The following is a 21,826-nucleotide window of genomic DNA, read 5'->3' as shown; positions in this document are numbered from 1 at the left end:
CAAATACATCCCCCACGAAAGGAAGTTCTCTATTGCAGAAGAAGAAAGTAAAATTTTATTCTAGTACTATCTCATTGGGAAATATAATTATTCTGAGCTTTTCCCAAACCCTTCTTTTGTGACGTTTTTTCCCCGTTTTCCCCTAAGAATCTTAAAAACGACAAAAAAGAGTCTTCAGATAATTGTAAAAGAGTTGTCTGTGTGTAAATTGATAATTTTTTGGCACACAACTCACCCACATTATCCCCCTTTTTGGTAAACTTTCTTTATTTTCTCTCTGTCTGGGAAAAAGGAAGGAGTTGAGGAAATTGAATTAAGTTGAGTGGTCATGGAAGTCATGAAAGACATCAAGAGTAAGAGACAATGCTCTTCCCATAGTTTAGTAAATCTTTCACATTGGCAATGCTGGAGTAATCTTTTCTACGGGAATTTCTCTATTTGTCTCCATGTCTCCCTGACTGAATGTTATTGACTTTGAAGGAGATTGCGAAATGCACCAAGAAGGGAAGAAATCTTTCGAAATATTCTACTTCTTCTTTCAAAATTCTTGTAGAAGATCCTTATTTAAGTTTTCTGAGAAAATAGAACTATTTTTCTTTCCTGAGAGATTTTCTTTGAAATATTTTAAGATTTTCTCATTAAAGCCTTTACGCACATTTTATGCTTGAAAAAATTTCATTATGATCATTACGACTACATGTTGTTGACAACAAAAGTTATGCGTGGGATAATTTGGAAAAAAAAAACTTAGAGAAACAGTACAGCTGCAAATATGAAAATAAAATTGTGTTATGCGAACAAAAAACCATCGTGATCCAATTTGATGTTATATCTAGTTTTGATTGGAAAATTGTAGATAGAAAAAAAGAAACGTTGAAACGGAATATGATTGGAAGAACAAAAAGGTAATATGTATATTTTTTACATTTTTTAATTAAAAAATTTTGTAGTCTAAAAATCTGAAAATATTAAAATCATGAAGAGATTTAATTTCAAATAGCGTTGACTTTTCCCCAAAATCCAACAATTACGTTTCTTTTTTCAATTCTAAAAAAATTTTTTTAATTGCTCCAAAAATAAAATTGTAAATTGTTGCATACATAACGTTAAAGATCTCTTGAAGAGCTTAAAAGTTCCCTTTATTGACCAACTCACCGTCTATTTAGTGGTCATGTGGAGCGGTGTGGGGTGAATCCCTAAAATTATTCAAATAAAAATCCCTTTCAGCATCGACTGTTGAAATACAAAACCATGAAGGATTTTTTTTTCATTTGGACGAAAAGCTCATATCCCTCAAAGCTTTGAAGCATTTTTTTTTTTTGCATTGTAATCATTTTTTGGAGCAATGTTTTGTGAAGGAAATCAATTGATTTGACCGGGAGGTGAAGGTTTTATTTACTCAAAAAAAAACCCATTTAATTTTACTCGCTGTGCTTTCTGCTTTTACCAGCATTTTCCACCCTCCACCGCTCTCTAAAGTTGTTTTATAATAAAAAATGTTTTCAATGCAAAAATATATTTAAAAAAAAGGAAATGGGAAAATGTTTTTTTCCCGGCCCTAAGTATTAAGAGGATTGTTTTAGGTGAAAGGAAATTCTTTTAATTAAAATTATTCTTTCAATAAGATTAGCACTCTTCCATAAGGAAAATCCTTCACAAAAAAGCAATTGTGACGTCACAGCAAATTTTTGTCGTCTCTTTCCAGTTGATTCCAGTGGAAAGAATGAGAAGACTCTTTGAGACGATTTCTAATTCTTATTTTTAATTCTCTCTCTCCTCGAACGAGGAGTTTTTCCTGTGGTAAAAGGATAAAGACCTTTAATTTAATTAAATAAAAAATGTAGATGGATTTTATTGAGGTTCAAAAATAGAAAGAAATAGAAAGTAAATACGAGAGATTAGATATACAGAGAATAGAGTATTTACGAAATATTTGTTAGAGCAACAATTTTCTCCGCAAGCTTTTCCTAACGAAGAATATTATAGTCAATTTTAATTGAAAGAAAAACTCGTTCAAACTTAAACAGATGGAGCTTTTTTAATTGTTTTTATAAAATATACAATTTTTATATTTTTCCAATTTTCCCACGTAAATATTCTCCATGTTTCTGCTTCAATTCCTTTTAGTCTCTGACAGGTACTCTATTTTGAGTTTTTTTCCTCCCACATCAACCCTCTATAAAACACATTTTACGTGCAGATTTTTTTTCCTATATATTTGATTGTCAGAATCGCATAGAAGACCTCTCAATGTATGGAAGATTTGTATAGAGTGCATCGATGTGTAAATATTCATACCAATTCCGTACACAACAATTGTATGGAATATATCACATGAAAATATATTTTATCCTGATTGAGATAATTTATTTGGGTGAAAATGGTATTGAAAATTTTCAAGAGAAAATTCCCAGGAGCTTTCGATATGTATCAAAAGCCACTGGCATGGAAGATTATTCCACATTGAATATTTCAACACTCACCCCATCTTGTTTAGTGGCATCCACCACCCACCCAATATGTAATATACATATTTTTTTTTCATGTGTGGAGGAGAAACGGAAGAATAAACCCCAAGCATTGCGCGAGTATCGTTTGCAATAAAATGTCTAACAGTGGATTTTGAATTACATTCGCGCTGTGTTGGTTGAGTCCATTCTGGCGGATCACTCCTACTCCGTCGCAAGACTGGGGAGGTATACCACAGCGCATTTCTCCGGTTTATTTATGCTCCACATGCATACATATTTGCTTATGTTTTTGACACTGCAGAAAAGCCCGCTCGAGTTTTTTTTTACACACATCCCACTCATCTGAACCCTTGAAAATGGAGCTTATTCCCCCACAGCAAAAGCTCCCATGAACTTATACACATAATATTGCGAAAATTGCCATAAATGTTACTTTGGCTTTGTACGTTCATTTTGAATTTCCCAAAATACATCATACTTGTAGCACTATCGTGGAGGAATTATGTGGTATGGACCGTGTGTTATTGCGCTATCGCCCCTTCGCTCACATGAAATACTTGTCGTCTAGACAGCATGTATAAATTTCTCCAACCACCATTTCAATTCACATCCACCCACAACACCCAACAGGAAGCTCTTCGTGGGTCTATGCGAGGGAGGACGGTTTATTTTGTAAAATATATATACCTAAATGTGGAAAAGCAATGAGAGAACGAAGAGGAAATTGGGAGGAATTCCCAAAGGCGAGTTTTTGCAACAAGCTATGCACTATTTAGTGTAAAATGTTTTTGAGAAGCTCATAACATGATGTATTTCATGCTATCGCGCTTTTGTAAAATAATAAAAACTTAAAAGGATTTTTTAAATCAATTATTATCAATGAAAAAATAATTCTTTCGCATTAAAAATAGTTATTAAAATTTTCTAAAGTCAATATTCAATTTAAGAATTGAGTTCAATTTAGGAATTGAATAAATTTTTTTGTGATAAGAATCTCGTGGAAATTAAATGAAAAACTCATTTTAAGATACCTAATTATTATTTATTTGGTAAAAAATAAATTAAATAACTTCTTTTTTAAAATGTATTTATAATAATTTTTATGTATTTTTTGCAATATCTCTCAACTCACCCCTCAAACCTATTTTAATGACGGTTTGTAAATTAATCAGTTAATACAGGAAATTAATTTCATTTTTCGCATAAAATTCTCTCAATTTCCGATTTTTTTTCTTTCTAATTCTTCCACAAACATCTTGCAAAATTCCATGGTTAAATGCTCTCAAAACGCCACAGAATTTGCATCTTCACGTCGGATAATCCAAATGCTCTTGGCGTTTTGTGAGTGATTTGCATGATAAATTCGTTTAGGTGAAAAAGACGCGTCAGAGATTTCTTGCATTTTCACCACCATTTTAGCGTGTAACCTATAAAATGTAAATTATTCATGGTGGATGTGTTTTTCTCTTTTCATCATTTCAGCACCAAAGGGGCGAACCCCAACAGGTGGTGATGTGTGGGTGCTACTGATACGGGATGCCAAACCCACCGACACGGATGTATACGTGTGCGAAGTTAACAGTGATCCTGTTTTACGTAGTTTTCATCCCCTTAGAGGTAAGTCTATCTACAACTACCTATTTATACAATTTACAGCTTTTATTATATACATGCATACTTTAAAATAATATTATTCCTGCAAAAAAAAGCTCAAATGAGCTGCAAGAAGTGCCACGAAGGGACATAAGTACGACGTATTTTGTTGCTAAATTGGAAAAACTTTCAACATTGCTGAGAAATTTGCAAGAAGTGATTTTTTTTCAATCACAACACAGGAAAAGTTTCATGATTCATCTTAAATTCCTTCCCCCCAACGAAGAGCTTTTTTTGCCCGCTCGCACTTGTAAGTTTTTCCTCTCTTGCACACCCTGCAAGCAGTCCGAAGGTGAATGTTAAACTTTTTAATATTCTTCCGTTGCACTTTTCCATTCAGTGACAAATACTGTGTGGAGATTTTCTGTGGTCTTCAGCTCTTGAGCTCACAGAAGAAAAAATCCCTGATAGAAAATCTCAGAGTTGTGGGCATCAAAAGTTGTGTAGAGTGAAAGTTTGAGAAAAAAGCTCACATATATAGCAAATGCTTTTATTTGAAGCAAAATAAAGTTTTTTCTTTCATTTTGCAGTGAAAAATTTCAATTCAACCACAAACAGTTCGTCAGAAGAGGAGGGTGATGCTAGCTATTCAGCTGAACAAACCACACCAGTCAGTGCACTTGTTCACGACTTCACAGACTGCTGCACAGCTCAGAATGTCTCAAGCAAGTGTATGGGCTACTGCACAGTACACAATATACTCGATGGAACAACAGGGATTGATCCTGAAGCCTGCGAGGTTGATTTCCCAAGCATTGTTAAATGCATGGCAGATGGACGAAATCATATGCCATGCTGTGAAAAGCGCGGAGTTCCGGATTTGTGTCAGGTAAATTCTTTTTTTCTGTGGAATTAAATAAGAAAATTTCCAAAGGAGTTTATTCGCTTTCCTATGAGAAAATTCCTTTTTTTTTAAGAAAGAATATTGGCATATAGCCCCTGTTGTTGAACGCCTTGAAGATAAGGAAACAATCAGGAAAGAAATATTGCCAGACTTCTAATTTTTTATCACACTGGGTAAATGTAGCAAAGATATGCCCAAAAATTTGAACAATGACGTCACTTTTGTTTCTTTTAACAGTTTTAACGCATAAAAACATTCATGCTAATACTTCGTCAATAATTTTTAACAAGATTTTCTTACATTTTGTGCATTGAAGCACTTAAAGAGCCAAAAAAACATAGAAGTGACGTCATTGTTTAAATTTTTGGCACGATCTTTTCAATCTTCTAAGCTAATTAAAAATAAAGTTTCTTTGGTGATTTCCAATTATTTTTCTTAATACGAGTGTCCTGACTGTTTTCTCGAATAAGGGTTTTTCTACACAGAAATGAATAAAGTCCTTTTAAAGTAAAAAAATAAATAAAATTTAGAAATTATCCTTTCTTCCTTCATAATTATTGAACAAAAGAAGCTTTAAAAAATCAAAGGAAATTCACTTTCCATGACTTATTATTTATTTACCTTTCGCTACACTAAAAGGTACACAAAATACTGAATTTACAGAATACAAAAGTTTCATTTGCAAAGTGTTTCTCTTTGTAAAATTCTTGTAAAGGAGAAACTTTTGGATAAATCATTGGGAAGATGCAATTGTGGTACAAAAGAGCATCACTTAGAGATCTTTTCCCATTATGTTTTCTTAACTAAAGTGCCAAAGTTTAACTCCCCGAAGCACATTGCAAAGAAAGTTCCTCTCTACATAATATCTGACACTGAGATATCCAGCAGTCTTTCATTGTTTTTGTTATTTGGTAAATATATATTTATTGAGAGATTCTATTTATTTATTTCATTGGTAAAGATGAAAATTGGGAAGAAAAGCCAAAGCAACTGTCACAGGAAAAAAACATATTTTTTGATATATTATTTAAATTGAGTAAAATTCATCGATTAATTTATTTAAAAAATAATTTAAAATCTCTTTTGAATTAATTTGTAAATGATTTTTGATCCTTTTTATATAATCTTTAAATGTACACTCGAGAAAAGCTGTGAAAAGCTGTGGAAAGCTGCTAAATTGACCCAAGTGCCCTATTTGCTTTGTGCTTCACCAAAAAGTTGGAAAAGCTCTTTTTGGGAATTTGCATAAAATTAAATTTTATTGCACATCGAAATATCAAAGCCTAATGGCGTGGGAGGGGATGCTTTTTTCTGATTGCTCTAAAACTCCCCTATTGAGTATAATTTTACATGTTTATATGAACTAATTCAATAAAGAAAATATACCCAATTTTGTGCCATATTGACGTATATTTTCATGTCACAAAAACACATTTTGAATAATGAATTTCATTTTTTTCCACCAACTGCGTGTGGTGACTTTTGTGATGGAAAACAATCCGCTTTTCCAAGTCAACAATTCAAATATGTATAAAAAAAAATCTGCTTCGTGACGCAAACTAATTTAATATGAAATATTTAATATGTATTCATGAGGGATTATAAAATGATTTGTAACAGATGTCTCCTAATATTATTTTTATTGACACTGAAGTTTAATGATATTGACTTTATTCTGTGTACTTTTGGCTTGTTTGTCTCCATTCAAATTTGCCCTAAAGCCCAGAATTAATGGAAATATAGATATCAGACCAAAAGTTACGATATAAGAAAGCTTTTGGAGAGAAAATGGTGAAAATTTTAATTTATTCAGATCAATTCAGATTTTTCTAATCAAAACAGAATATAATTTTTTTTCAATCAAAATGGAATATTGTACTGATCAAAACAACCATTTTGCAAATTTTTAATAACTCCTTTTTCTTCGTTTACCACAGGACATGTGCCGGGGCGAGTATACACCATTCACAGACCTTCTAAAATCCCGCGTTTCTTGTGCCGCCCACACACTTCCTGCACTTCAGTGCATCCTCTTGGGCATTCAGAAGCTCCCGAGTGAGCCTCAGGATGTTTATGTGGAACCCCTTAGTGAGAGATCGTTGCAAGTTGGCTGGACTGCACCCGCAAAGCTCGCCTCCACTGTTAAATCATACCAAGTTAATGTGTCCCTAATGCATAGTTTTGATCAAGACTGGCTTGCCAATGATACATCAGCCCTCAGTGTAACCGTACCCGGAGATCTGGATAGCACCGTCGTCAATGATCTCAAGCCATTCACAATGTACTCCATTGTTGTTACGGCCAACAATGACTATGGATCTAGTCTACCGAGTTTCCGTATTCGTACACTGACGCTTGAAAGTGGGGTGGCTAAGCAAAAGAATGTAGCGGAAGTTCCCATGCTTCCTGGTGAGTTAAATATTCTTTTAATCTTGTTAATTATTTCTTGTATCGAAAGTTCGTTACATTTTGAATCAATTCAAAGCTCATGAAAAGTTCTAACCTAAAAGATGGAAAAGTAGGTTTCTTTATTTGATTTGATTAAAGTTTGTGATCTTCAAATGATATCTGAGGGGATCCATTAGAGATTTTACTCTTTACTTTAAACAACAAAATATGGAAAAATATTAAAGTGTGAAAATGCCCAAGAGAAAAAAATGGCGCCGCCATAATACAATGGCTACATAGACAGATCCTTTTACTGGCATGATAGCGTTTCTTGAATACTCAAACTTTAACCGATTCTGATAAAAATCTTTTCTTTTCTCTTCTAACAATTGAATGTTGTAAGATTTTAACAGATGAGTGTTTTAAAATCTTTCTATTGTCGTTCTAGAAAAGAAAAATAAAGAATTTGTTGTTCAGAGAGAAAGATCTTTGAACAGGTCTGGAAAAGTAATTTTCCTTTAAAAATACAAATTAAGTAATACTTAAATTAATTATTAAAATTTTATAAGATTTTTCCGAGAATACCAAAATATTATAACGGACAAAGTGTAAGAAAAAAAAAGAAAAGGTTATATCAGAATCTACCCCATTGTCCTAAATTATTTTAATTCATTTCATTTTAATTAAAAAAAATAAAACTTTTACGATATATTAGTACGAAATGTCCTTTTTGTATGATTTTTTATTTATAAAGGTAAGAAAACTTTGTTAAGATTCCTGCTGACTAACGAAATCTCTTCATTCCAAAGCAACCTGTTGCGCACAGATTCTCGCATAACATTTTGCTAACCACCTTAGCTATTTTATTAAAAGTACGTTTCTTGATATATACATTCAAATTGCTTCCACTTGAAATGAAACTGACTACATTTAAAATAATAGAATTCAGAGCCATGTTCTAAATCAGGAATTACCTCTCCTTGAAGACAAATGAATAATTCTAAGAGATCTCTCGCACAGAGCTTGAAGGTGATGTTCTGTAACAAAAAAACTCCTCCTTTTTTGGCTCTCATCCAGTTCGATACGGCAAATAATCTCTCATGAGGATTTCTTGTTATAAAGGTGGTTACAGAGTCTCCAACACCTTGATATATTGTGACCTCCTCGATAAGCTCAACCAACCATAATTTATACATTTCGGTTTACTTTTGCACAAATGCGAATGAAAATCCCGGAGACAGGGAGAAAAGGGATTTTTCTTTCGCATGTATACAACACCATAGCTTAATCCGAAAAGTAAATTACTCAAGATTTATCATTTCTCATGGCATCAAGGCAGTCCCAAACTGGAGGACTGATACCCCACTGTGTGAGAATGCGGGGCAACCCTTTAATAAGCTATAAATCAAAACTTTGCCAATTTTTTTTCTTTCTCTTTCTTCTTGCCGCCGGGCTCTGATCCTTCTTCCATACCAACCAAGTTTCGCATTGCTTCCTTTTGCAGCAAATACCGCGCGCATATCTTCAACAATTGTTTGGGCAAAAGAATGCCAACAAATGGGGCGGTTGGTTTGGTTGGTTGGGAGACTTATCATGGTATTTCGCAAAAGGATGAGTTGAAAGAGTATTTTGTGCTTTTTCCTTTCGCTTCTTTGGTCGCATGTTCGCATCATTACAAACATTCCATTAAAAAAGTTAACAAATTTCACATTTTTTCATTAAAACTTTTCAACTGATTCTCAACTTTGCGTTAAAGGAATTTTCTACATAATAATCGAAAGGATAATAATTATACCGTAAAATGGAGTCAATTTTCAGGGGAAATAATTTCAAAACTAGTTGTTGACCGTAGATGAAATTGAATTAAAGTTATTTTATTTTCAAAGTTATCTCAGACTTTTCGTTTCTTCTAACATCCTGATTTTCGAGAGAAAAAAAAACATTTTTGATAACTCCGAGTGTAATTATCCTAACTCACAGATAATTAGTTAAAATTATATCTTCATTTTAATTCCTATTGAAATATTTGCTAAAAACCCCTCAACTTTTCTCACACTCTCCGACATATTGTATATTTTTCATAATGATCTCATCGAGTTTTCCCAACTCCTCTCTATTGGGTGAATAATATTTTTTTTTGTGCTCATAGACAAACTTTGATTAAATATAAAATGCAATTTATTTCCTTCGTATTGTGTGCAAGATTGCACAGCATTTTCATGAAGAAAACAATTTTTTTCATCACACACTTCTCATTGAATTTTCATTCCTTCATCTTCCAAGCTTCATCCACCAAAGTCATTTACCAAATCCAATTTATTTCCATCCAGTAGTGCAAGAAAAAAATCAAATAAATTCACTCGCGGAAGAACGCTCCAAATAATAACTTCTTAACTCTATAAACTATTAATTTTATTTGACAAGGGGATGGGAAATGATTTTATAACTTATTATATAGGAGATAAAGTTATACAGTCGTGCTCTCGTGGTAGGACCGTCGTCAAAATGACTTCTCCGCGGTAAAACGGCTTCAGAATGAGGAATTTTGCCTTCGCAGTGGGACAATTAGTATCCTACCTTTCCAATAGTACTAATTGTCCCACTGCGAAGGCAAAATTCCTCATTCTGAAGCCGTTTTACCGCGGAGAAGTCATTTTGACGACGGTCCTACCACGAGAGCACGACTGTATTTAAACTCTAATTGGCAAAGGAATAAAATAAAGGCTAGACAATGTGGCAAAAAGATGCTTCATATTGCAGCTTTATATTTTGTTAATCGTGGAAGCGCAAAATTAGACCACCTAATAATTTGAATGGCATTTAAATTAATTAAATTTTCAAAGTAGGGGAGACCGAGGTAAAAAAAGTCAATTTGCATAAATCCTTTTGCAGGATTCCCCAAAGGCAAGAAATTTTCTTAGATAGGTCATTCTTATAGGAAATTTCCTGGCCTACAACTTTGTCACAGAGCACTTTTCCTTATCTCCACGGGAAATATGAGTTTTTGAGCATTTTCTGAACCCTTCTGCTTCTGATTTTTTTTACCCCGGTCTCCTCTAGTTTATAATAAAATTTTGTAAAGTATTCCCGAAAAAATCATAATAATGAACTCATTCTAGGTATCAAATTTATAATTCAATTCAATTTTTATCGTCTCTAGAATATTTGAATGAAAAATGTGATGATTTTTCAACACAAAATAAACCAAGCTAATATTTTCAATATGGTTAGCGATGTTCTATTTTCATGGATGTGTGGAAAAAGGAACAAATTCGCGGCGAGTATCTAATTTTCAAGCCAATAAACAAGTTGAGTAAACATATGGTGGAACAATATTTGCGTACATTTTGGTTATCCCATCCTACAAATTTGTTATCTACGTGTGTATTTGTATCATTTGAATTTTGACGTTAAAAAGGAATTTCATTAATTAATTTCAAAATTGTTAATCAACGTACATAATACAGATTTTAGACCTGATGAAGGAGATAAATATCCTCAAAACGTCGTGTAAATTAAGTGGAGTAATGGTAGTCTACTCACATTTCATAATTAATTTCTATTTTTTTTCTGTATTTAAGTAAGAGAAGTAAGAGGTTTGCCGATTAAAAAAAATACTGACGTGTTTATTAGTAAGAAACTCTCTTATTATTCAATTTATCTATGTTAATATTACTACACCACTCCTTCCTCTTATTTAGAAAAAAATATATATATAGAAGATTTTTAAATTTGATTGCCATCATTAAATGTATGTACCTACCTACATATTTGTTTAAATTATTAGAATTTTCTTATGGCTGTTGATTGTGATTAACCCATAATTAGTTGGTATACCACAATCGTGGCATACCAAGTATTGTAATCGTCGGAAAAACCGACCACCTCAGATCGGACTCAAACTTGGTATGAGCACGTTTTAGACATCCCACATTACGAAAATGGTGGTGGAAAATTTTTGATCCGGTCGGCCTGCCGGCCGGCCGGTGGTCCAAACTTTGCCTTATAACTCGAAAACGGTAACAGATAGAGACTTCCGGTTTGAAGTTTTCTATAGAAATGTGGGTGTAAAATTTCATTTTTTTGCATTTTCAAAATCCAAGATGGCCGCCGTCCGCCATTTTGAAATACCGTCAACCACTTCCCTTACAGCTAGAGATCTCAAATTTTAGTATGTTGTAGAGCTCAGTGAGATGTTTTCATAAACAAATCATACTTGAAAATCGGTCAAGCGGTTTAGCAAATATGGCGGCCTAAAGCAAAAAGTGTTTTTTCGATATAACTCGAGAACGGCTTGACCGATTTTGACCATCTTGGTATCAAATGAAAGGTATTGAGAAGCCCTACAACTGTTTCAAACATTCCAAGTTTCAAAAACATCCGCAGGAGGCGCTAAAATCAAAAACAAAAATTGCCTAACTTTAAGGGGCAATATCTCCGAATTCCCATCATAGATTTCCTTGAATTTTTGATATGTTGTAGCCTGACTCAATATCTATCACCAGTCCGAAAATGAAGAAAATCTATGTCGCCGTTTAGAAGATATGGCCATTTGAAAAATTCTTAAATTTGAAAAGTTTTAAGAGCCATATCTCTTGAACCGCTTGTCCGATTTTACTCAATTTGGTATCAAATTAAAGGTTTTGCAAAACTCTACAACTTTCTGGAACATCAAAAACCTCTAGGACCATTCCTTCAGAACGAAAAGTGCAAAAAACTGTTTTTCTTGAACAAAAATCCGCCATTTTGTGTTCTGGAGGTGACCTTGAAAATTATTGAAACATATGTCAGATTATATCTTATTTCAATACCTTTCCAGAACTAGTCTCGAAATAATTGTAGGTTTTGTGGAACTTGAGATATAACCATTTTTGTCTTTCGAATTGATGAATTTCATAAAAAAAATCAACTTTGCCTATTAATCCTACTTACAAATTAAATTACAACGCATAGACTGACCCATCCGCGTTGTGGTATACCAACTCTAATAACTGGACGCGTTATAATTGACTTTCAAATATCAAAAGAAATTAATACACGTTTGCCCGGGGGTTTCTGGGTAGACGTACTCACCATAAAGTATCACACATGTTGCCTTTTTATTTTTTACAACATATGTTTTTATTTGGATTGCTAATTCAGTGTGATGTTGCAGTTAAAAATTCATTAAAAATATTTTTATAAAATTTCATAAATGAAGTATTTATTGACTTATAAGAAACCTTCTAAATTAATTTCTTTTCCTTAACATATTACTTTTTTTTTAAGAATTAATTGTCTATTGAATCAATTATTTAATTGTTAAATTATTAGGTACCTTATACTGCAAAAAATCTTCCTCTCTGTTCAAAATGTTCAAGATATTAATTGATTAATTAATAATTAATTAAAAAATTAAATAAAAAGTGTTGCGCTAAAATGTATACTTAAAAATTCGCGTAATTTTTTAAGTAACTAACTCGAGGTAATTGAATTTCCCGACACACAAAGATATAGAAATTATATCATGATATATTTAATAGATTTTATACTATGACTACCTATTTAAAAAAAAGTCGAATTGGTCAGAAAAATCCTTCAACAGAATTCAATCTTTCAGCAGGTTATACTCTCAGCCAATACTTCGGAGAGAATTTAATTATTTATTTTTGCTGTGAGAAATTTCCTTTCAAAGTCAAAAAATAAAATAAAGCTCACAAAAGCTTTCCTACCTTTTCCTCTGTCTGCAGACGTTCGTGGATGTTGTGAAAATGCTGGAATGACGCACCGTACGTGCCTAGAAAGGATGTGTGACCCAAAGAAGGCGGACTTCACGGAGATTCCCGACTTGATGGTTTGCGCCCCATGGGCCAATATCACATTCTCATGTTTGGCCAATAATATCGATCACTCACCATGCTGCAAGAATCGTGGTATCCCCGACTCATGCCTCCCATTCTGTGCTGGAACTGTCAAGACAATCAATTTTAATTTTTTCAAGTAAGTTCACATGTTTATCTATCACATTTGATTTATCAAATTTCAACCCTCATCCTCCCCCATCTCCCCCAATGCGTACGTCAATCAATCTGAATTACATACATATATATTTTGGGATAAATAAAAAAAAGCTCAGAAGAGTAACCTTCATGGGATTGTCTTTTGGGAGGAGATTAAGACTTGAAAGGTCATCTTTATGGGAAATTTTGTTGCTTTCTTCAAATAAATATTTTTTTATGAAAAGTTCTGTGAAAAAAAAATTGAAACTGATCATGGAATAGAATTTTTTTAAAAATGAATTCTATGATTACGGCTAATAATTAGAGCTTTTTAGTGATGGATAAATCAGCAAAAAAACGCAAGAAAACACTTATTTTCTTTAACAAAAATCAAATGAATTCCGTTAAAGGAAAAGCTTCAGAACTTTCACACGAAGTTTCAGAACATAAAAAAGTTCCTGGATATATGTTAAATTCTCTATATTTTTCTTTTATTGAAATGTTTTCAAAATGAATTTTTGTTTTGCATTCATCATAAACAATAAATCACTCAGAGTTTTAATTAGTTTTATGTCTATCTAAAGTTTTCAACTCAAATGAAATAAGTTTCATTTGTATTTCTTCAAGTGAAGAAAAACCACAAGTTTGTATTTTTTGTGTTTATTTTCTTTTAAAAATTAGAATTTTCTTTAACTTTATTTCTGTTATTTTTTTGTTCTAATACACACAGAAAAATAATTGTTGTTTAAGGCATTTAATTCCTTTCTTGTGGACGTCTCGAATTATTCCCATGACATCATCAGGCCGAAGAAAATTTATACAATTACCTACACGAAAAATTCTAATATGCAGAAAAGCTCTAAAAAATTAAATTTGAATTAAATAAATATATTAAATTTAAAATATTTTAGGTGCCTTCAGTACATGTCAGAGTACAGTAGTTGTCTGCTACAGGGCTATGGTGTCCTAGCGGGGCCCCCATCGCGCCTAAAAGCTCCTCTTGTATCGGCACATTTTGCCGTACTCGAGTGGAATGCCCCAAAAGTTCTACCAGACACCGTAACATCCTACCATTTGCACCTGAGGAAACTCGGTAGTGGTGATGAGTACACGGTGATTGAGAAATCCCACCCACCAATGATTCTAGAAGATTTAGAGGGTGCAACGTACTATGAAGCATTCATTGTGGCTGTTAATGCTCATGGCAAAGGTGGCCCATCACCCAGGCTTGTCTTCCAAACGAAACATGCTGTAAGTTTTTTAATTCTTTCCTCTCGGGACTTTTGCTTAGTTCTTAGCCCATTTCCTGCTTCATGCTATAGTTGAGAGACTTTTCTTTGTTCAATAGATGGATGATGATAGTCCAGCTGGAGGCTACAATCTCACAGCCTGTTGCTCAATATCGGGTCTCTTGCCACAATGTATGCCCCTCTGTTCGTACGACATTCGCATGTCAGACCTACAGGCCCTAGCTGGACTGTGCCAACCCCAAATGGGTGTCTTGGTGAAGTGTGCCGCAGGCGGAAGGGATCATTCCGGATGCTGTGTACGTCGTGCTGTGCCACCAAAATGTCTCTCCCTGTGCCATGGTGTTGTATCACAATCATCAGCTGAGTGCCTTCCCTATGCTGGGAATGTCCTGCAGTGCCTGGAGGAGGGTACGGGAAATATTCCGGGACCTGTTGAGGATCTCCGTGCAACGAGTGTTACCAATACAACAATTTCCTTAGCATGGGAACCATCAGAAGCTGATGCCAATAATACCGAAGCCAAAGTCACGGACTACCTCGTGCAGTATGGGAAAGTGAATAATATGACGATGTATGAGACAATTGTGAAGTTGGAGAATGAACTGAATACAACGGAAACGGGTGTGGATCTCAATAATCTCGAACCTAGTGCCTTGTATAGGATCCTTGTTGTTGCACGTGGACAACATGGGGTGTCTTTGCCATCGGCTATGCTTCTCATTAATACATCACGCGTTGACTATGCTGCACAACTCTTTGGTGCACCATCACCACCGCATTCATTGGCAGTTGCAGCCCATAGTGCCACATGGGTTACAGTCTCCTGGCAACCACCTGAATTTTCACATCCACACGAACCCATTGTTTACAAGTAAGTTTTATTACATATTTTTTCTCTCTAATTTTTAAGAAAATCTTGATTAATAAATTCAGATATGGGATAATACTTAACCCTTTAGCGTCCAACGTGAAACATAAAAACATTGAAACATGCGCTCTTTTATTGCGATTTTTATTTTATGAATTTTTTTAGAGGACTTTTCTCACTCAGAACGTCTTCTTTGGCCCCTTATGCGTGAATTTGATGCATTTGTAACATGGAAAAACAATTACATTCATAAATAATTGAAAAAATAAAATGTTTCACGTTTGGGTCAGCGTATGACCCAAAAAACGTTAAAGGGTTAACGCACAAACGGAAGACTCCTTGGCATTTTGTACGTAAATTAAATGAATTTCTTACTTCAGAAAAAATATTTTATTTAATTTGGGTTAACCCTTTAACGTCCACGTTAAAATTCGATTACGACATATTTATTTCATGGACATTCTGAGAGGAGATTTATCAGACTCTGAACGTCTTCTTTGGTCTCATTCACGTAAATTCAACTTTTTCTTATAATGGACCATATTCTGGGACTAAATTCTTGTTTCTTGAGAAATCCTTAAAATTTCATCAAAAATCCTTGAAATTTTGGAAGTTTTAGGAAAAAATCTTGAAATTTCAGAGTAAATTCATGAAAATTTTAATATTTCTTGAAAGAAATACATAATCGTGACCGAATGTTTCTATGTTTCACGTGGACGTCAAAGGGTTAACTCAAATTAATTAAATAATTTTTCAAAGGCATTTAATTTACGTACAAGATGCCAAGGAAGACGTTTTGTGCGTGAAATATCCTCTAAGAGCATCAACAGATATTCGTGATACAAAGACCTAATGTTTAATGTTTCTATGTTTCACGAAATAGCGAAAGGGTTAAGTTTAAATTTAATCTAGTTTAAGAATGTTAATAAAATATAGCTAGTATAGTTACAAAAAATCAGGTAATTGTTAGGCAGTGTTGCATCAATTTTTCCTGCTATCTCTCGTTATCAATTATGTACCTTACTCGGTACCTTATTAAGGGGAAGAAACGTGAAACTTTAAATTCAAGTTTTCGTTGTATGTAACGTACATACATTTCAAATATTTGCAGTTTTCTATGCTTATGGAATAACATTCTCTGAATATCATCAATTAAGAAGTTTTAAATTATTTGTATATATAAAGAAAGAATATAAATAGACGGGGAGACCCGCAGAGGAAAAAATTGGCGTCTCGATGGGAAATAAACGCAAGAGTAAAAAAAAAAGTTACAAAATTTCCACTTCATTGTGCTTCTTAAATTTCTTTTTTTCATACACTTTCCCTCCTGCAGTGAATGAAGAAAGAATTTTTTCTCCAACACTGAAGAAATTTTTTTGCCAAAATGTTGCCTTTTGAGAGTTTTATGATACTTTTTTTTTCTTTTCCTGCTCCTTGCAGACTCTACCACAAGAGCACGTCGTCGGATAAATTTCAAGTTGTTGAAACGCGACTCCTGTGGACGCGTATTATGAATCTAAAGCCAAATTCACAGCATGTGGTCTATGTTACGGCGTCTGGGGCACAGGGGGTGAGTCTACCGTCGGAAACACTCGTGGCGTGGACGGATCCAGCACTACCTGCACACGTTGATCCCCCAACAATTCATCCGGCCGACATGGTGGCCGAAGGGGGCTCAATGACGGTTCTCTGTCTCGCCCTGGGTAATCCTGAGCCCACAATCAGCCTCTACGTGGGTGGACATCTAGTCAGGCAGGATACATCGCGGCATATGGTGACGGTGATTCACAATGTTTCCACGGATATGGAGCATGTTTCGTGCTATGCTGACAATGGATACGGCATCCCCATGCAGGCGTCCAAGAAAGTTAACATCAGCTGTAAGTTTTTCTTTTTTTTTTTCTTATCAGATTTTATTTGTTTTTGTGAAAATTACTTGATTATTCAGAAAAAATTGAATCCATACAGAAATTCATTATTAAATTGTTCAAAACAAGAAAAAACGTTTTAGTAGCAAAAAAAACATTTTACAATCATATTTCGCACTACTATACCTACACCTCAAAGTGTCCATTGAGAGTATGGTACATATTTTTATACACTGTAAAGAATGTCAGAAAATTCTCATCTTACAATTACCCGGTTGCCATGATTGATTTTTTTACATGATAATATTTTTATTTAAATGCAAAGAAATAAACTTAATTGAAATAATAATAACAAAAGATTTTTAAAGAAACTTATCGCTATAAAATATTTTGTTCGAAACAGGAAAATTTAATATTAGTTCTGTTGAACATAAAAACTCTAGAAAATAATAATAAATTACGCAGAACGTAATAAATACGACTTAGATCTGCAGGATACGAGAAAACTGTAAAAATGCATTAAACGTAACAATTTAAAACTTTTACAACGTAATTATTATTATTATTGTTTCATTTACCGGAATTTATTATAAAATCAATTAAGTCAGCAGGGAAACTTCTTTACAGCATAAATTATTTTTTTTACATGTCATACAAAAAAATAGTTTGAACATGCTAAAAAAAAGGTTCTTTTGGATTTCCATTCCTTAATTTTATAAAGAAAACAGCATACGGTTGCCTAGCAGGAAATGCATAAATTGCTATACAATCTGCACATACATCAGACTTTCTTTCCCTAAAGCAAGGAAAATAATCAAGTTTATCTCATCCCTTCTCTCTATTATATTAGTTTTCTGCGTAGAATATTCTTTTTTATTACATTTTTACATTTTTCAGTTGCATTTTATACATCTTGTGATAATACAGAAAAAAATATTGAATTATGATGAAATGAAGAATTTCAATGAGAAAATGTATGTTGTGCAAGAAAGGAAATTGTATATCATTTCATTATTCGCTTGTGCATCGGTACAAAAGCGCAAAATTTAATAATGTTGCATGGGATAGTACTTTTGTAAAATGAAATGATTGTGCTGTGGATTTTAACCCTTGGAATGCGGAGCGGGGTCGTTGAACGACCCCAGCGCTATATTTCGTGCTATAACTCAATAAATATAAAAGATAGCGTTACCATCTTTTGGAAATAAGTTCCTTGGTTATCTGAGGAGGTTGTGTAAAAATTTCAGCTCAATCCGACCACCACAAGAAAAGTTATTGAGGAAAATGTAGAAGAAGGGAATTCAAAAATTGGTGTAACGGCCATGCTGCGGAAAATTTCTTAGAGCATAAACAACATAAAACATAATTGTAAGCATGTAAATGTGCAAAATAATAAAGAATATTCGAGAAATATTGCCATTTATCACGTTGCGGGAAGTGAGGGGAATGTGGGGAAGAGGGAAAAAAAATAGCAGTTGGGGTTAACTTTCTTGGCAAATTTCTCAAGAAGAAATTGTGAAAAATGAGTGAAAAATGTTTTTCCCTAATATCTTCTTCTACGTGTTTTGTGGTGGAAAATTTGTGATGCAAGGGGCAAGAGGACTATATAAGGAATCTATAGGCACTAACCCGACAACTCCAGGTTGTAATAGTTTGGGAGAAAATTGGCCTTCTTTTTGGGATCGTTCAACGACCCCACCTTCGCATTCTACGTAACTACCAAGGTCTCCGCATTCCAAAGGTTAAATTTTAAAAAAGTTACATTTTCAAGCGAAAATTTTATTAAAAAATGTAAATTTCAAAGTTAAATAAAAAAACAATCTTCAGATTTTTAAGACTTTAAACAAACATAGACCTGCTTGAGACCTCAGGTCTCCTTATTTAAATAATACTTAAGACATCTTCAATTCAGTCAATCGACACATTCGTGTATCTTTGTACTTCCAGATGCTCCACGAATTAAAGCTTCAGAAATAACTTTAGCATCAATTGGGGAGCAAGTTGACCTCAAGTGCACTGTGAAGGCTAAACCATCCCCCAAAGCCATGTTCTGGCGCGATCACGATGGACGTGTGCCCGTGATTCAGGGTGGAAACTACGATATGTCCCTCACAACAGACCCCGATGATCCCTCCCTCTACACAATGGTCCTCCACATCACCAAACTCGGTGGATCAGACGTTGGTGACTACTACTGCCATGCCCAGAATGCCCTGGGATCCGTAACACGGGCAGTTTCTGTCCGTATGCGGAATACACCGGCAGTGCACAACATCTCCGAATGTTGCATTTCGCAAAATGTCTCCTCAGCCTGCATGTCCGCATGCAGCTTCTACATTGACATTGATGCTGTAATCGATCGTCCCGAGTGCATTGTTGATTTTGATAAACTCATGAAGTGTGCTGCCGATGGGTCAGACCATAGGGCATGCTGTGCTAATCAAGATGTACCCCGGAAGTGCCTCAATTGGTGCCGTGGTGAATCCCTCGGCAATGGACAACTATGTCCGGTAAGTACAAACTTCTTCTTTTTTTTCATCTACTGGTTAATTTTCGTCAATAGGGGAAACCGGGGAAGGCTTTAGATATCACACAAAATCAAAAAAAACTGTCTCATCAATAAATGTCGTTTTTGGAAGAAAAATGCAACTTTTGATAAATTTCCTTTAAATGATTTTTTTTAATAATCAGTGATTTTTTCTACTATAATTTAATGTTTTTTTTCTAACGTTTGCCATATTATATTCAAATCTTTGATATCCTTTTTACCGGTTAAAATATCTTTTCTAACGTTTGACGTTCTTAATTATATACTAGATTTTTTTTCTAAGGTTTGATTTTTCTTATGTTTCATATTACTTTTCAAACGTTTCACATTTCTTTTCTAACGTTTGACATTTTTCTAATTTTTGACGATTCTTTTATAACATTTGACATCTATTTTATGACTTTTAACATTTTCCTACAGTTATAATTTTTGGATTTCTATTTTTTGACATTATTTTTTTTCAACTTTTGACATTTCTTCTCTTACATTTTGTTCCTTTTCTAAAGCTTGTTTTATTTTCTAACGGTTGACGTTTTTTTTTCAAACACTTTATATTTCTTTACTTGCATTTGACAATTTTTCTGGTGTTTAACGGTCCTTTTCAAAGACTTAAAGTCAATTAACATTTCTTTTCAACAGTTTGACGTATATATTTTTTTTAATTGACGTTTCAAACACACGTCATTTTTTACGTTTGATGCCTTTTTGTTATGTTTGAAAATACCCTTTTTGATTTTGAATGTTTTACAGTCATACCCCGCATAATCAAGTCTTGGTTAAACTCTTCTTACGCATTAGTTTTAATGGGTGAGAAGAGTTTAACCAAGACTTGATTATGCGGGGTATGACTGTATTATAATTTTTAACTTGAAAATAATTTTTTTTTTATCTCTAACAAAGAACAACCCTTAACTGCCTCTACTTTAAGGGTTTTCAAACACCCAAATAACTAAAGAAGGTCATTTTGATTTATTTTTGCATTTGTATGACCGTAAAAAAATCTTTTCAGGTTCAACACACAAGAACCATTATTGGTTGCTTCCAATCCAATCGAGATCTCCTACCAGGTCCACCGCAAAACTTGGGTGTGACAATCCTATCGAATGAGGAGGTGATGGTTCGATGGGATCCACCAATTAAAAATCCCCAAACCGTTGAGGGTTACCGTGTTTTCTGGCACGATGTTAATCCCAGCACGGAGAGCCTGCAGACGACGATCAATGGATTGGGGACGAGTCGTTTGGATGCAAAGGAGACAAGTATACGCATTGATGGGTTGAAGCAGCATGTGATGTATGAATTGGTTGTGAAGGCTGGGAATCATCAGGGGGCAAGTGTCCTCACTGAGCCCCTACGCTTCACGCTGGGTGATCATCACGTCACCTCAGCGTCGCACTCAACAAGTGCCGGGACAATTAGTGGGGTCTTTGCTGGAATCCTAGCCATTGGTCTAGCCGTATCGGCTATATTCCTCTACAAACGACGCAAGGGTGGACACAAGGCTGCCAATGGGGTGGCCTTTGAAAATCCCAGCTACCTACGTGAAGTCAACATGGAGCATGTTCATGTAAGTTTCACATTTTCACCTTATTCTTTCTTCTTTTTTCGTCCAATTTCTTCAACATTTTTCTTTAAAAAAAATCTTCATATTTCTAAAGTATGAAGAAAGAAAGAATGAAGTAAATACCAACATTCGTCTTGGGAAATTTTCAAGTTGACACAACCACCCCTTTAGTCTCTCTCTCTCTCGAGATGGGGCGGTAAAATAATAGGAAGAATGGGTGGGTGGGTGTTTCCAAGTTGATGGAAAGTTGCACTTTGCATCTTGAGACGATGCTATTTGGAGAGTCACCCTCTTGAGATTTTGGGAGGTATATTGTTCACTGTGAAAACTTCTTCACAGTCAAGTTTTGTTGAGTACTTGAAAGGCAGAGGCGGGGGCGGGTGCGCGCGGGATG

General features: G+C 34.3%; 1 protein-coding gene across 1 annotated transcript in view; it reads left to right on the top strand.

Annotated features, from left to right (window-relative positions):
• LOC129796016 (Ig-like and fibronectin type-III domain-containing protein 1) overlaps window positions 1-21,826 on the top strand; it is a 156,756-nt gene that overhangs the window by 130,686 nt on the left and 4,244 nt on the right. Inside the window, exons 6-14 of the mRNA XM_055837657.1 lie at window positions 3,954-4,088; window positions 4,655-4,953; window positions 6,906-7,377; window positions 13,086-13,335; window positions 14,246-14,585; window positions 14,683-15,455; window positions 16,893-17,332; window positions 19,268-19,830; window positions 20,878-21,435. Coding sequence (XP_055693632.1) covers window positions 3,954-4,088; window positions 4,655-4,953; window positions 6,906-7,377; window positions 13,086-13,335; window positions 14,246-14,585; window positions 14,683-15,455; window positions 16,893-17,332; window positions 19,268-19,830; window positions 20,878-21,435 — 3,830 coding nt within the window. The remainder of the gene's footprint in view (window positions 1-3,953; window positions 4,089-4,654; window positions 4,954-6,905; window positions 7,378-13,085; window positions 13,336-14,245; window positions 14,586-14,682; window positions 15,456-16,892; window positions 17,333-19,267; window positions 19,831-20,877; window positions 21,436-21,826) is intronic.

The sequence above is a fragment of the Lutzomyia longipalpis genome, chromosome 4 (assembly GCF_024334085.1).
Source record: "Lutzomyia longipalpis isolate SR_M1_2022 chromosome 4, ASM2433408v1".
Taxonomy (NCBI): Eukaryota; Metazoa; Arthropoda; class Insecta; order Diptera; family Psychodidae; genus Lutzomyia; species Lutzomyia longipalpis.
This window is presented reverse-complemented; position numbering and strand designations above follow the sequence as displayed.